We start from the raw sequence: 17,262 nt of genomic DNA, 5'->3' as shown, positions 1-17,262 counted from the left end.
CAAAATCAGAAGCCATACTGCAAACCGAGAAAATCTTCAGCGCCTTCTGAACATGCAGAGGATGGACACTGGGATGGACCTGCTCCACAGCTCGGGAGTTGAACTGGTGCAGTATCTACAGCAGAATTACCAGGACTCCCAGAGCTGGTTCACTTTTATCTCTTTCGCCGCTGACCTGAGAAACACCTTCTTTGTTTTCTTCCCCATCTGGTTCCACCTGTGTGAGGCGGTGGGCATCAAACTCCTCTGGGTGGCGGTCATTGGAGACTGGCTCAACCTCATCTTCAAATGGTAAGTATTCGCTGACTCTCTCCACTAAATGTCTTTGGAGGCCTAGGCTCTGACTTTCAGGTAACTTAGGGATAGTTAGGACTGAGGGGCAGCGGGTATGTATTGTCACACCCCACAATGCTGACTGCCTCCAATATTGTCCCTCCACCTTCCCCAGTCAGGAGGAAGTCCAAGTTACAGGTTAAAATGTCTGCTTTCCCTTCCCTGTTGCTGACTTGCCAATTGGCAGCTTCAAACTGACTCGGTCATATCAGTTTCCTCATGAAACTTTCCTCAGCTTTAGTTGTCCAATTGCCAATCTCCGGCCTGGTATGTCCCCTATCACAAGCTCTTTGGAGATTGATTAAATGTCTCTCATTAGAGCAACGGAATAGACCTTAATACATGACAATGTAGCAGACTGAACCTCCTTCGCTGTGGCTCAGTTGGTTGCGCTGTTGCCGCTCAGTCACAAGGTGCTGGAGTCAATTCCTACTCTGGTGTCTGAGCACAAACATCAAGACTGACAGTCTAGTGCAGTACTGAGGGACTACTGAACTGTTGGTCATGCTGCCTTATGAATGAGATGTTAAACCAATACTCCATCTGTTTGCTCAAGTGCATGTAAACGATTCCATGGTGCTATTTTAGAGTAGAGTAGGGGTGTTTTCCCAATATATCCCAACCAATAATTATTCCTCAATCAACATCACAAAAAAACAGATAGAAACATCTGTGCAGAAGGAGGCATTCAGCCTGTCAAATCTGCACCGACCACAATCCCGTAACCCCACATATTTACTCTGCTACTCCCCCTGACACTAACGTCAATTTAGCATGGCCAGTCAACCTAACCCGCACATCTTTGGACTGTGGGAGGAAACCGGAGCACCCCGGAGGAAACCCACACAGACACGAGGAGAATGTGCAAACTCCACACAGACAGTGACCCGAGACTGGAATTGAACTCGGGTCCCTGGCGCTGTGAAGGAGCAGTGCCAACCACTGTGCCACCGTTCCGCGAATGATGATCTGCTCATTGCCACATTACTGTTTGTGGGAGCTTGCTGTGTACATATTGATTGCCACATTTCCTGCATTGCAACGGTGACCACAATTCAAAAGTATTTAATTGATTCTAATGCACTAGTCATGAAAGGCACTATATAAATGTTGGAGAATGTCGGCAGGTCTGCCTGCATTTGCAGAGTGAGAATAGAGCGAATGGAGGGAATTCTCCGGCCTCCCAGTTGCGTGTTTCTCAGCCGTGGGAGGCGGCGCACTGTTCGTTGGTGGTGGGATTCTCTGGTCCTGCCGCTGTCAATGGGATTTTCCGTCGATGTCACCCACGTCAGTCCAAAACCTGCGGGGAGGGGGTGTGCTGCCAGCGAGACCAGAGAATCCCGTCAGCATGAACGGCCGGAGAATTCCTCCCAATGTTTCGAGCCTGGATGACTCTTCATCCAGTTAGGTGGATTGGCCATGCTGAATTGCCCCTTAGTGTCAGGGGGACTAACTAGGTTAAATGCATGGAGTTATGGGGATAGGGCTTGAGTGGGATTGTGGTCGGTGCAGGCTCGATGGGCCGAATGTTCTCCTTCCACACTGTAGGATTCTATGATTCATCAGATTCCAGCATCCGCAGTAATTTGCTTTTAACTACATAAATATTCTGTACTTCTTTCTTACTATGAGTAATCGGAGGTGTGTTTGTTTTATGTTCTGAGACTTGGGCACTTGCGACTGAGGACAGAAATATTTTTATTCCAATCTCCATTTTTTAAAACAATGATAAATGTTTATAATTTAAAACATATTTGCGGCATTTATTCCTCGTACCTTGGACGGTCGACAGTTCTTTTACACTAAGAGACAGACAAACAACAAACCTCTAGCTAACTGCCAGAGGGGGTCTTGTGGTTGGGAATGGGAATACAGGGCAAGGACTGATTTAGTTGCAGGAAGTACATGGCCCTTCTGACCACTGCACCTTCCGACGTTGACATGAGATTCCAAACATATTTTATGGAAATTTGAAGTCACAGAAAAGTGCCTGAGCAGCTCAAACACAGCGTATTGGAGTTTCCTCACTCGGCACCTTCTGTGAATCATTTATACTTGTACTAATCACAGTAGATATTTTCCCATTTTGAAATTGTGAATATTTCAAGATAATAAAATGATAAGTCCTTCCTTCATCCTGGGTGTTTTTCTTGGTGTTATCTCTGGTGAATGTATCTTTTTTAAGTTTAATATTTATGTCTTATGTTTTTTTATTTGAATTTGTTTTTGAGGAGGTGAATTATCGTTTTATCATAACTTTGGGTGTTTAAGTATTAGTTCACATTCCGAGGTGTTTGGACAGATGTCAAACCGGCAGAGAAAAAAGTAGCTTGAAAGAGTTCTAATCTGATTTAACCCCTGGTTCAGATCAATGTAATAGAGATGGCAACTCTTTCCTTCCCTGCGCCCTTATGAAGTTTAAAAGTATTTTTATTTGCGTCACAAGTAGGCTTGCATTAACACTGCAATGAAGTTACTGTGAAAATTCCTTAGTCACCACACTCCGGCGCCTGTTTGGGTACACTGAGGGAGAATTTAGCATGGCCAATGCACCTAACCAGCAAGTCTTTCGGACTGTGGGAGGAAACCGGAGCACCTGGAGGAAACCCATGCAGACACAGGGAGAATGTGCACACTCTGCACAGACAGCGATCCAAGCCGGGAATTGAACCCCGGTCCCTGACGCTGTGAGGCAGCAGTGCAACCACTGTGCCACCGTGCCGCCCACATGTTATGGCGCCTTTTGTCCTTTGACTGAACTCTTGGCAGGAACTTCAGCTGGGGATTTCAGTTTGTGTTCTGGTTACAATTTGCATCTGCTGAATTCAATTCCAACGTCATACATTCTAGAGCCTGTTGGCTCCCCCATGCCAGACCCCTCAGCCAATGATTCAAATTCCTGCATGTATCAGTAAGTGAAGTTTCCTATTGGAAGAGTTAAATGTGATTACAAAGAATGAGGACATGTAAGCAAATAACGGATATTGGACACATATTAATCAGTTTCCATCTTTCTTTGACAGGTTCTTATTTGGAGAGAGACCTTACTGGTGGGTTTATGAGACCCAGTTTTACGCTAATTCCTCTCTTCCCTTGGTGCAGCAGTTTCCCATCACCTGTGAAACAGGACCAGGTACCAGCAATTCATTGCATTACAACGACAACAGCAGGCTTTGCAGTTGTAAAAGAACACAGAACAGCACGAGGGGACATAGCTTTAAATTGAGGGGTGATAGATATAGGACAGATGTCAGAGGTAGGTTCTTCACTCAGAGAGTGGTAAGGGCGTGGAATGCCCTGCCTGCAGCAGTAGTGGACTCGCCAACATTAAGGACATTTAAATGGTCATTGGATAAACATATGGATGATATTGGGATAGTGTAGGTCAGATGGGCTTCAGATTGGTTTCACTGGTCGGCGCAACATCGAGGGCTGAAGGGCCTGAACTGCGCTGTAATGTTCTATGTTCTATGTTCTAGTGCTGCACAGGAACAGGCCCTTCAGCCCACCAAGTCTGTGCCGACACAGATGCCTCTCTAATCTAATACTTTCCTGCCTCTACGTGGTCCTTATCCCTCTATTCCCAGCCTATTCATGTATCTATCCAGATGCCTCTTGAAATTGTTATAGAATCTGCTTCCACCGCTTCTTCCGGCAATGCGTTGCAGGCATTCGCCACCCTTTGTGTGAAAAACTTGCCCCTTACATCTCTTTTAAACTTTCCCCATCTCACTTTCAACCTATCCTCCCAAGTAATTAATTCTTTGACCCTGGGAAATAGACTCAGACTATCCACTCTATCCAAGCCTGTCATAATCTTTTAAACCTCTATCAGGTCCCCCCCATCCTCCGAGGCTCCAATGAAAACAATCCAAGTTTGTTCAACCTTTCTTCATAGTCCATATGCTCCAAACCAGGCAACATCCTGGTCAATCTCTTTTGCACCCTTTCCAATGCATCAACATCCTTCCGGTAGTGTGGTGACCAGAACTGTACACAATACTCCAAATGCGGCCTAACCAAAAACTTATACAGCTGCAACATGATTTTCCAATTCCTATACTCAATGCCAATACCAATGAAGGCCAGCATGCCATACACCCTCTTGGCCACCTTGTCAACCTGAGTTGCCACCTTCAGGGAACTGGGGATCTGCACGCCTAGATCCCTCTGTATGCTAATATTTCTAAGGGCTCTACCATTTACTGTATAAATCTTGATCGTTTTAACTTTTGATGTCTTTTCACTGAGTTTTCTTGTCCAATACTACTCGAGGATATGCATGGGATTGTTTTCATTGGAGCGCTGTAGGATGAGGGGGGAACCTGATAGAGATTAATAAGATTATGACAGTGTGTTGAAATAGTCAAGGCTGGAACTAGGAAAGAAATGACTGAGTGTTTCAGCAGCAGATAGGCTGAGACAGGGTGAGGTCAGCATTGTTACAGAGATGAAAATAGGCCGTCTTAGTGATGGTACAGATTTGAGGTCGGAAACTCATCTTGGGGTCAGATATGACACCAGAATTGCAAGCAGTCTGCTTTAGTCTCAGACAGTCGCATGGAAAAAGGATGTTGTCAGGAGCTCGGGAATGGAGTGTTAAGCGGGGAGTTAAGACAATCACCAAAATCTTGCTGCCATTCACGCCAATGGGATCTTATGGTCCCGCCAAAGCCGCACCTTCACCGCGGATCTCCCGGCTTTGAGCGACGTGTTCAACGGGAAATCCCGTTGGCAACAACGGGACCATAAGATCCTGCTGCCAGTGAGCACACACCTCCTCCTGCCTCCGCAAAACACACCACTGACGGGGAGGAAAATCCCACCCAATATCTTTCATTTTCCCAATGTTTAACTGGTGCCAATTTCTGCTCATCCAGTGCCAGATGTCTGATGAGAAGTCTGACAATTTAGCGACAGTGGAGGAGTTAAGAGGAGGGGGAGCTGCGTGTTGTCAGTGTAGATGTGTAAACCAACACTCTGCTTTCACATTTTGTCACCAAGGGGCAGATGGGAGGGAGCCAAGGAGAGATCCTTGGAGTACACCAGATGGAATAGTGCAGGGGTAGGAAAAGAAGTATTTTTTAAAAAGCACTGCCAAGTATTACTTAAATGTTTAGCAATGGAAAACACCATTTTATAATTGAGCCTTTGAATGATGTGTTTGACAGGAAGTCCATCTGGTCACGCAATGGGTTCAGCTGGTGTCTGGTATGTGATGGTCACAGCACTCCTCACCTTTGGATTACAAAAAAAGCAGCCCTCCTTCCAAAAACGGTAAGATTTCAAAGTATTATACGTACATTCAAGTGTGTACAGTGCAGCTTCTGTACAATAGGTTTGTCTGGATTGACAGGGGTCGTGCACATAAAATGCAGTTTCGTATGTGAGGTGTAGATACAGTTCAACATGTATGCAATTCTGTATGACAGTACCGGAGGTGTGTATGTTTAAAGACTGATTACATTTAAACTCAACACTTCCACATTTAACATGTTGTGTTTGATCTTGGTTCCTTTTTTAGAAATGTTTATGTACAAGTAGATTTAGTATACTGTCCTGTGGTTGACTTAAAATCCCATTAAAGGGAATTATGATTAGGGATTTGTACCATGTGTAGATTATGACCATTCTGAGCTCCCCAGATTTGAGAAGAGAGTTTATTCTCAGTCAGTTACTAAATCCAATACCTATTATTTAATTTTATATTAGCATAGCTTTAGTGTAATAAGTAACTGTGCTAAACCTAAAAAAAATGACTGGTATGAATAAGTTATCTTGCTTATTCTTATCTTTCCAATTAATGATGAATCTGTTTTAATGGGGAACTGCCCACAGCAGTTATAAAGTTGATTTAAATGATGATAGTGTAAGTGCAGATCCACTTGTGTTAAGGTCTTAAACTACAGCTTTTCCAATACAATCTGTTAAGCTTCACTATAGTACAAATATCTGGAATTAAGGATCTACTGATAACTATGAAATCATTGTAGATTGTCGGAAAACCCCATCTGATTCATCAATATCCTTTAGGGAAGGAATCTGCTGTCCTTACCTGATCTGGCCTACATGCCACTCCGGAGCCACAGCAATGTGGTCGACTCTCAACTACCCTCCGAAATGGCCTATCAATCCACTCAGTTGAAGGGCAACCAGGGATGAGCAATAGATGCTGGTCCAGCCAGTGACACCCATGTCCCATGAATGAATGAAAAAAAGATTAAAAATAAATATGGATGGATATTGTCTGGTTGGATGAAGGATGAACAATGTTATAATCCCTCATGTGTTTTATAAGTAATGGATTCATTCTTTAATTGACTGTACAATAATGACCTTCCTGTTTTCCAGGTGTCTCCACGTATTGCTTTGGACGGGATTCTGGCTGATTCAGGCCTGTGTCTGTGCCTCCAGAGTGTTTCTAGCCGCTCACTTCCCACATCAGGTCTTCATGGGGGTTATTTCAGGTCAGGATTCCTTCTTTCAGTTGAAAATATAATGATACAACTCGATCATTGTGCATTGATTTACCCTGCAGGGATTTCAGCCTCTGTTCCTGTTTGTGATATTCTACATCATTTCAGTTCTCAAGGGATTAAAAACACAATTGATTCAATAGCTGTTTGGCAGCAGTGCCTAAAACTGACCCTTTCTGATGGACTTAACTACAAGTGACTGTGGAGTCAATGGATGTGAATATCAGGAGCTGTGTTTATTGGACAATGAATCTGAAATTGCCCATTTTACACAACAACTCTTGACCAATTTCTATCCCAGATCCTTTTTAATGCTGGAATCGGAAAGAGAAACAGAAAATGCTGGAAAATCTCAGCAGGTCTAACAGCGTCTCGGGAGGGAGAATAGAGCCAACGTCCCGAGTCTGGATGACCCTTTATCAGAGCTGAACCGTTTCTTATTAGTGTCACAGGTCAGCTTACATTAACACTGCAATAAAATTACTGTGAAAATCTCCTGGTCGCCACACTCTGGCGCCTTTTCAGGTACACTGAGGGAGAATTTAGCATGGCCAATGCACCTAACCAGCACGTCTTTCGGACTGTGGGAGGAAACCGGAGCACCCGGAGGAAACGCACGCAGACACGGGGTGAATGTGCACACACTGCACACAGACAGTGACCCAAGCCAGGAATCAAACCCGGATTCCTGGCGGTATGAAGCAGCAATGCTAACCACTTTGCCACTGTGCCACAGTCCCACTCGATGCTTGAAAGCCCTTCTGCATTGAAAAAAAACACCACATTAAAGCCGATTGGTTTTTAGTTCATGGGATGCAGGCACCAGTGGCTGGGCCAATATTTATTGCCCTTGAGAAAGGGATGGTGAGATGGAAACCTGTGTTAAAATGATGAACATTTATTTTTTAAATACAGTTCACTAAATCCTCAAAAATGACCTTGCTATTGGCACACATGTATATTGTACATAGCATATATATTTCTATCTATATCTACCGATGGAATATCTGATGAAATATTAATTGTAAATTTTCATTCACAGGATTAGTTGTGGCTCAAGTGTTTGGTCGAATTAATGCAATCTACGACGTAACCTTCAAGCAGTATCTGAAGATCACTCTCTTCCTGTTCTCCTTCGCTCTGGGCTTTTACCTGCTGTTGAAAGTACTGGGAGTGGACCTGCTGTGGTCCGTGGAGAAAGCCCAGAGATGGTGTGCCCGGGCAGAGTGGGTCCACATCGACAGCACTCCCTTCGCTAGTCTGGTCAGGAATGTGGGAGCCTTGTTTGGATTGGGATTGGCCCTCAACTCTCCCATCTACATGGAAAGCTGCAAAGGGAAGAAGAGCCAGCAGTTCAGTTTCAGGCTAAGTTGCATCGTGGCCTCATTGATCATCCTGCACCTCTTTGACTCGGTGAAGCCCCCAACACAGAGAGAATTCCTGTTTTACTTACTGTCTTTCTGTAAGAGTGCAGCAGTGCCTCTGGCAGCTGTGGCATTTGTCCCGTACTGTGTGTCACAAATTGTAAACCGCGAGGAGAAGAAGCTTCTATAGAGTTCTGTCGATACAAAACTTGGAAATATCTAATGATCTTCTCAGCACTGTTGAGCGTTTAAAAAAGAAAACACAGGAAAATCCTGGAACTGCATAGCAGCTCTTTCAGCATTTGAAAAGAGGAAGAGGGAGAGAAAAACAAAGAATGCCAGAGACAGAGAGGTCATCAGAATGCTAACCTGTCCATTCTCTTTCCAGATGCTGAGAAACAACTCAGTTTTCCTGCTTATTTTTCTGTATTGTCTCTGTTTTTTTTTATTTCAGATTTTATGGACATTTGTACTTTTTCTTTATTGGTTACTAGATATTATTTTGAATTGAATTTCATCCTCTTTGTGTGCAAAAGGACAGCAATAATAGGCAGGGATATTTTGAATTTCTGAATGTTATTAGGGGTGGCACGGTGGCACAGTGGTTAGCATTGCTGCCTCACAGCGCCAGGGACCCGGGTTCAATTCTAGCCTCAGGCGACTGTCTGAATCGAGGTTGCACATTCTCCCCGTGTCTGCATGGGTTTCCTCCGGGCGTTCCAGTTTCCTCCCACACTCCAAAGATGTGTGGGTTCGGTAGATTGGCCATGCTAAACTGCCCCTCCTTATCAGGGGGACTAGAAATACACAGGGTTATGGGGATAGGGTCTGGATGGGATTGTGGTTGCAGACTCGATGGGCCAAATAGCCTCCTTCTGCACTGCAGGATTCTGTGATTCTATTCTATTAACTAACCGTCGAGTTAGTTATCTTGCTCCTTACTGTGCTGGAGCGAACCGCTGGCCTACTTCAAATAGAACAGGTAGTTTTGGCTGCTCTGAGTCACAGTATGAGCCGGCTCTGCTCTTAAAGCAGTCACTTGGAAAGGTGAGGGCACAGGGTTAACCAAGGGTGCATTTAGTCATAATATAGTGACTGATCAGTGGGGGAATCTGGCACTCCATTTGCTTTACCTTCGAACCGATGCCAGTGATTGGCACACACAACAGCAAAGAAAGGTGTGAGATTCGTGGCTCCCTACAGCCTGATCTCACTGAGCAGAGGAAGAGCAATCCGGCACTGAACAAAAGAGAGTAAAGACGGAATTTCTGGCTATTCATGCCAGTGGGGTTCTCCAGTCCCGCTGCAGCGAACAGAGATTTGGCTGAGTACCAAATTCTCCATCCTCGCTGGCAGCAGCAGTGAGGCGTGAACTGCCGGTAAGATCGCACCCTAAATGGGGAATCAAATTGAAAAACAGAGTGCTTGAACCTTTTGGGTACAATTGTCAACATTTAGGGTTGGGAACAGCTTTCTGGCACATCTGTCAATATGTTTCCTGTCATTTCCTTATGATGCATATTCAGGCTTTTGAATTTTTAAAAATTCATTCACGAGATGTCTAAGGCAGCATTTATTGTCCATCCCTAATTGCCCTTCAGAAGGTGGTTGGGTGTTCCCTGCTTGAACCACTGCAGCCAGTGTGGTGTGGGTACGCCCACAGTGGTGTTAGGAAGGGAGTTCCAGGATTCTGACCCAGCGACAGTAAAGGAACAATGATACAGTTCCAAGTCAGGATGGTGTGTTGCTTGGGGAGAAACCTGTGGGTGATGGTGCTCCCATGTCCCTGCTGCCCTTGTTGTCCTTCTAGAAGGTATTGGTCACAGGTTTGGAAGGCGCTGTCGAAGGAGGCTTGATGAGTTACTGCAGTGAATCTTCTAGATGATGCACACTGCTGCCACTGTCCATCACTGGTGGAGGAAATGTTTCAGGTGGAAGGGGCCCCAGTCAAGTGGACTGCTCCGTGCATTATATCTCTTAGTATTCTACCATTTTTTTCACTCTGACTGCTGACATTCATTGCCTGATCTCTGTACCAGGGCAAGAATGGCTTTTTAAGGTTGCAATTTCATTGCAGCTTCTTTAACAGCCCAAATGCTGTTCTGCCAGGGTAATGATAATGTTAGTCGGTGCTGTATCCCACCACACAGCCTTCATGTACCCAAGCACTGTACCCAAGAAAGACAAGCAACAGCTGAGATTCAGAATCAAGTATTCCATGTATTCTTTTTGTATAATATGAAGTCCTCAAACACTTGAAACTGTTATGTTGTAATAGTAATTTCAAATGACATGTACATTCATTTAAATCTAATAAAGTGATATGATGTTATTCACATTCATACCCTTGTCATACTCACTACCTCTAATGTGTCCACCACAACAGAAGAAAGTAGCAAACAAATGCATTGCAACCTTCAAACTCCCTGCAATTATTTATCTGTACCAGTCCATTTTTTACAGAAGTTCAATACATATATTGTCTCTACTTTAAGGGGGAGGTAACTACAAATTAATCTTTGTATGTTTCTAGCACAATCTGAATGTTAAATTCTTTTCAGAAACCTCAGATGTAACATTGAATGTCAAAATTGGCAACTAGAGGTCTCTTAGTAACATTTTAGTTTAGTTTATTTCTTAGTATCACAAGTGGACTTACATTAAGTTGCAATGAAGTTACTGTGAAAATCCCCTAGTCGCCACACTCCGGCACCTGGTCAGGTAGACTGAGGGAGAATTTAGCAAATGCACCTAACCAGCGCATCTTTCGGACTGTGGGGGGAAACTGGAGCACCCGGAGGAAACCCATGTAAACATGGGGAGAACATGCAAATTCCGCACAGATAGTGACCCAAGCAGGGAATCGAACCCGGGTCCCTGGGCACTATGAGGCAGCAGTGCAAACCACTGTGCCACCGTAAATCACTACTAAATTAGGTAAAGGCATCAAGTCATAGATTGATCTTGGGTAAGGGTCTATACCAATAACTTTGCTCATTATATGAAATACAAAGCCAGTTGTGAGGGTAAGGATTGAAAAAGAAATTCACCTATAATTTCTTGGCAGGCTGTAACAAAGTTATAAATAACCCTCAGATCGGAACAGATTGTGAAAATAGAAGGCCATATAATGTCATTAATAAATCAAAATCCACTAATATCCCTGATCCAAGCATAATCTGGATTGCCAAATAAATATTTTATTGGGTTCCGTGTGTACTTTGTATCAGATAACTGGGTTAAATCTAGACCAACAATCTAAAGTTGCCTTTCACTTTTGGAGAACTAATTTCAAATGCAAAATTTGAACTATTAATACTGATGCATTGCAATGCTCCAAATGAAGGAAGGCAATGCCAGTCTCACTATACTCAATATTACAACTCAAAAACCTAGATTGAAATGGGATGTACCTGGGATGTACCCCAGGTTACTGTGGGAGGCGAGGGAAGAGATTGCAGAGCCTCTGGCGATGATCTTTGCATCGTCGATGGAGACGGGAGAGGTGCCAGAGGATTGGAGGATTGCGGATGTGGTTCCTATTTTCAAGAAGGGGAATAGGGATTGCCCAGGAAATTACCGACCGGTGAGTCTAACCTCAGTGGTTGGTAAGCTGATGGAGAAGATCCTGAGGGACAGGATTTATGAGCATTTAGAGAGGTTTAGTATGCTCAAGAATACTCAGCACGGCTTTGTCAAAGGCAGATCGTGCCTTACGAGCCTGGTGGAGTTCTTCGAAAATGTGACTAAACACATTGACGAAGGGAAAGGGGTAGATGTGGTTTATATGGATTTTAGCAAGGCTTTCGATAAGGTCCCCCATGCAAGGCTTCTAGAAAAAGCGAGAGGGCATGAGATCCAAGGTGCTGCTGCCCTGTGGATCCAGAACTGGCTTGCCCAAAGGATGTGGAGATGCCGGCGTTGGACTGGGGTAAACACAGTAAGAAGTTTAACAACACCAGGTTAAAGTCCAACAGGTTTATTTGGTAGCAAAAGCCTCTCGTAGCAGCCATTTCCACCCTGGGAAAAAGCCTCTGAGAGTCCACCCAATCGATGCCTCTCAACATCTTATATACCTCTATTAGGTCTCCTCTCATCCTATGTCTCTCCAAGGAGAAAAGACCGAGCTTCCTCAGCCTATCCTCATAAGGCATGCCACTCAATCCAGGCAACATCCTTGTAAATCCTTGCCCAAAGGAGGCAGAGAGTGGGTATAGGTGGGTCTTTTTCTAAATGGAGGTCGGTCACCAGTGGTGTGCCCCAGGGATCTGTTCTGGGACCCTTGCTGTTTGTCATTTTCATAAATGACCTGGAAGAGGAAGTGGAAGGATGGGTTGGTAAGTTTGCCGACGACACAAAGGTTGGTGGTGTTGTGGATAGTCTGGAGGGATGTCAGAAGTTACAGAGAGCCATAGATAGGATGCAAGACTGGGCGGAGAAGTGGCAGATGGACTTCAACCCAGATAAATGCGTAGTGGTCCATTTTGGCAGGTCAAATGGGATGAAGGAGTACAATATAAAGCGAAAGACTCTTAGTACTGTAGAGGATCAGAAGGACCTTGGGGTCCGGGTCCATAGGACTCTAAAATCGGCCCCGCAGGTGGAGGAAGTGGTTAAGAAGGCGTATGGTGTGCTGGCCTTTATCAATCAAGGGATTGAGTTTAGGAGTCCGGGGTAATGATGCAGCTATATCAGACCCTCATCAGACCCCACTTGGAGTACTGTGCTCAGTTCTGGTCGCCTCATTACAGGAAGGATGTGGAAATGATTGAAAGGGTGCAAAGGAGATTTACAAGGATGTTGCCTGGATTGAGTGGCATGCCTTATGAGGATAGGCTGAGGAAGCTCGGTCTTTTCTCCTTGGAGAGACATAGGATGAGAGGAGACCTAATAGAGGTATATAAGATGTTGAGAGGCATCGATTGGGTGGACTCTCAGAGGCTTTTTCCCAGGGTGGAAATGGCTGCTACGAGAGGACACAGGTTTAAGGTGCTGGGGGGTAGGTACAGAGGAGATGTTAGGGGTACGTTTTTCACACAGAGGGTGGTGGGCGAGTGGAATCGGCTGCTGTCAGTGGTGGTGGAGGCAAACTCAATAGGGACTTTTAAGAGACTCCTGGATGAGTACATGGGACTTAATAGGATGGAGGGTTATAGGTAGGCCGAGAAGGTAGGGATATGTTCGGCACAACTTGTGGGGCCGAAGGGCCTATTTGTGCTGTAGTTTTTCTATGTTTCTTTGTTCTATGTTTCTATGAATTCGAGATATATACATAGAAACTGCTTATATATCTAATTGGTGGGTTTCCTGCATTGTAGAAATCTATAATTTGTGAAGTTGCTGTTATCTAAATTATTTTCATGTTAGATAAACAAGGTGACCCCGTCCAGTTATAAGACCATAAGTAATAAGAGCAGAATTAGGCCATTCGGCCCATCAAGTCTGCTCCGCCATTCGATCATGGCTGATATGATTCTCATCCTCATTCTCCTGCCTTCTCCCCCTCATCCTTGATCCCCTTATTGATCAAGAACCTATCTATCTCTGTCTTAAAGACACTCAATGACCTGACCTCCACAGCTCTCTGTGTTCCACAGATTCACCGCCCTTTAGCTGAAGAAATTCCTCCTTATCTCTGTTTTAAAGGAACATCCCTTCACTCTGAGGTTGAGCCCTCGAGTTCTAGTCTCTCCCACTAATGGAAACATCCTCTCCGTGTCCACTGTATCCAGGCCTCTCAGTATTCTGTAAGTTTCAATTAGACCCCCCCCCTCATCCTTCTGAACTCCATCGAGCATAGACCCATACTCCTCAACCGCTGCTCATATGACAAATCCTTCATTCCTGGGATCATTCTTGTGAACCTCTTCTGGACCCCCTCCAAGACCAGCACATCCTTCCTTAGGTATGGGGCCAAAAGCTGCTCACAATATTCCAAATGGGGTCTGACCAGAGCCTTATACAGCCTCAGCAGTACATTCCTGCTCTTGGTTAATCATTAAATCATTAGTCATTTAATCATTATGTCGATATTTTAAAATGATTTAAATAATGTCAAAGTTCTAACTTGTAATCTGCACAATCCAATGTTTAATTAGATGCTATTTTGAGCATTAAAGTTAAAGTTAATTTATGATGTTCTTTCAGAGACTCAGTGCAGACTCAATGGGCTGAATGACTTCTTTCTGTACTGGAATTCTATGATTCAACACAAGTCACAAGTAGGCTTACATTAACACTGCAATTAAGTTACAGTGAAAATCCCCTAGTCGCCACACTCTGGCACCTGTTCGGGTCCACTGAAGGAGAATTTAGCATGGCCAATGCACCTAACCAGCATGTCTTTCAGACTGTGGGAGGAAACCGGAGCACACGGAGGAAACCCACGCAGACACGGGAAGAACATGCAGACTCCGCACAGCCAGTGACCCAAGCCAGGAATTGAACCTGGGTCCCTAGCGCTGTGAGGCAGCAGTGCTAACCGCTGTGCCACCGTGCTGCCCATTTGATTTGATTTATTATTGTCACATGCATTAACATACAGTGAAAAGTATTGTTTCTTGTGTGCTATACAGACAAAACATACCATTCATAGAGAAGAAAATGAGAGAGTGCAGAATGTAGTGTTACAGTCATAGCTAGGGTGTAGAGAAAGATCACCTTAATGCAAGGTAAGTCCATTCAAAAGTCTGACAGCAGCAGGGAAGAAGCTGTTCTTGAGTGGGTTGGTACGTGACCTCAGACTTCTGTATCTTTTTCCCAATCGAAAAAGGTAGAAGGGTGCGTGGGGTCCTTAATTATGTTGGCTGCTTTGCCAAGGCAGCGGGAAGTGTAGACAGAGTCAATGGATGGGAGGCTGGTTTGCGTGATGGATTGGGCTACATTCACGACCTTTTGTAGTTCCTTGCGGTCTTGGGCAGAGCACGAGCCATACCAAGCTGTGATACTACATTGAGTATAGTGAGACTGGCATTGCCTTCCTTCATTTGGAGCATTGCAATGCATCAGTATTAATAGTTCAAATTTTGCATTTGAAATTAGTTCTCCAAAAGTGAAAGGCAACTTTAGATTGTTGGTCTAGATAATGTTAATCGGTGCTGTATCCCACCACACAGCCTTCATGTACCCAAGCACTGTACCCAAGAAAGACAAGCAACAGCTGAGATTCAGAATCAAATATTCCATGTATTCTTTTTGTATAATATGAAGTCCTCAAACACTTGAAACTGTTATGTTGTAATAGTAATTTCAAATGACATGTACATTCATTTCAATCTAATAAAGTGATATGATGTTATTCACATTCATACCCTTGTCATACTCACTACCTCTAATGTGTCCACCACAACAGAAGAAAGTAGCAAACAAATGCATTGCAACCTTCAAACTCCCTGCAATTATTTATCTGTACCAGTCCATTTTTTACAGAAGTTCAATACATATATTGTCTCTACTTTAAGGGGGAGGTAACTACAAATTAATCTTTGTATGTTTTGAGCACAATCTGAATGTTAAATTCTTTTCAGAAACCTCAGATGTAACATTGAATGTCAAAATTGGCAACTAGAGGTCGCTTAGTAACATTTTAGTTTAATTTATTTCTTAGTATCACAAGTGGACTTACATTAAGTTGCAATGAAGTTACTGTGAAAATCCCCTAGTCGCCACACTCCGGCACCTGGTCAGGTAGACTGAGGGAGAATTTAGCAAATGCACCTAACCAGCGCATCTTTCGGACTGTGGGGGGAAACTGGAGCACCCGGAGGAAACCCATGTAAACATGGGGAGAACATGCAAATTCTGCACAGATAGTGACCCAAGCAGGGAATTGAACCCGGGTCCCTGGGCGCTATGAGGCAGCAGTGCGAACCACTGTGCCACCGTAAATCACTACTAAATTAGGTAAAGGCATCAAGTCATAGATTGATCTTGGGTAAGGATCTATACCAATAACTTTGCTCATTATATGAAATACAAAGCACCTGGAGCTTCAGCCAGTTGTGAGTGTAAGGATTGAAAAAAAAATTCACCTATAATTTCTAGGCAGGCTGTAACAAAGTTATAAATAACCCTCAGATCGGAACAGATTGTGAAAATAGAAGGCCATATAATGTCGTTAATAAATCAAAATCCACTAATATCCCTGATCCAAGCATAATCTGGATTGCCAAATAAATATTTTATTGGGTTCCATGTGTACTTTGTATCAGATAACTGGGTTAAATCTCGACCAACAATCTAAAGTTGCCTTTCACTTTTGGAGAACTAATTTCAAATGCAAAATTTGAACTATTAATACTGATACATTGCAATGCTCCAAATGAAGGAAGGCAATGCCAGTCTCACTATACTCAATATTACAATTCAACAACCTAGATTGAAATAGAGATACATACATAGAAACTGCTTATATATCTAATTGGTGGGTTTCCTGCATTGTAGAAATCTATAATTTGTGAAGTTGCTGTTATCTAAATTATTTTTGTGTTAGATAAACAAGGTGACCCCGTCCAGTTATAAGACCATAAGATATAGGAGCAGAATTAGGCCATTCGGCCCACCGGATCTGCTCCGCCATTCGATCATGGCTGATATCATTCTCATCCTCATTCACCTGCCTTCTCTCCCTCATCCTTGATCCCCTTATTGATCAAGAACCTATCTATCTCTGTCTTAAAGACACTCAATGACCTGACCTTCACAGCTCTCTGTGTTCCACAGATTCACCGCCCTCTGACTGAAGAAATTCCTCCTTATCTCAGTTTTAAAGGAACATCCCTTTGCTCTGAGGTTGTGCCCTCGAGTTCTAGTCTCTCCCACTAATGGAAACATTCTCTCTGTATCCACTGTATCTAGGCCTCTCAGTATTCTGTAAGTTTCAGTTAGATCCCCCCCTCATCCTTCTAAACACGATCGAGCATGGACCCAGACTCCTCAACCGTTCCTCATATGACAAATCCTTCGTTCCTGGGATCATTCTTGTGAACCTCTTCTGGATCCCCTCCAAGACCAGCACATCCTTTCTTAGGTATGGGGCCAAAAGCTGTTCACAATATTCCAAGTGGGGTCTGACCTGAGCCTTATACAAC

At 43.9% G+C, this 17,262-nt stretch overlaps 1 protein-coding gene across 1 annotated transcript; it reads left to right on the top strand.

Moving 5' to 3' along the window:
* Nucleotides 1-10,511, top strand: LOC144500684 (glucose-6-phosphatase catalytic subunit 1-like). Its single transcript, XM_078223996.1, has 5 exons — nucleotides 1-291; nucleotides 3,357-3,466; nucleotides 5,505-5,610; nucleotides 6,685-6,800; nucleotides 7,852-10,511. The coding sequence occupies exons 1-5, from the start codon at nucleotides 53-55 to the stop codon at nucleotides 8,361-8,363; spliced, it is 1,083 nt and encodes a 360-aa protein (XP_078080122.1). The 5' UTR covers nucleotides 1-52; the 3' UTR covers nucleotides 8,364-10,511.
* Nucleotides 10,512-17,262: the final 6,751 nt, after the last annotated feature.

The sequence above is a fragment of the Mustelus asterias genome, chromosome 11, assembly GCF_964213995.1.
Source record: "Mustelus asterias chromosome 11, sMusAst1.hap1.1, whole genome shotgun sequence".
Lineage (NCBI taxonomy): Eukaryota > Metazoa > Chordata > Chondrichthyes > Carcharhiniformes > Triakidae > Mustelus > Mustelus asterias.
Note: the sequence above shows the minus strand (reverse complement) of the source record. Positions and strands in the feature narration are given on the sequence as shown.

What these genes read in the sequence shown, in the direction of transcription:
- LOC144500684 (XM_078223996.1), top strand. Translation starts at nt 53, where the DNA reads ATGCAGAGGATGGACACTGGGATGGACCTGCTCCACAGCTCGGGAGTT. An exon ending in CACCTGTGAAACAGGACCAG is followed by an intron (nt 3,467 to 5,504) that starts GTACCAGCAATT and finishes TGTGTTTGACAG; the next exon opens with GAAGTCCATCTGGTCACGCA. An exon ending in CAGCCCTCCTTCCAAAAACG is followed by an intron (nt 5,611 to 6,684) that starts GTAAGATTTCAA and finishes CCTGTTTTCCAG; the next exon opens with GTGTCTCCACGTATTGCTTT.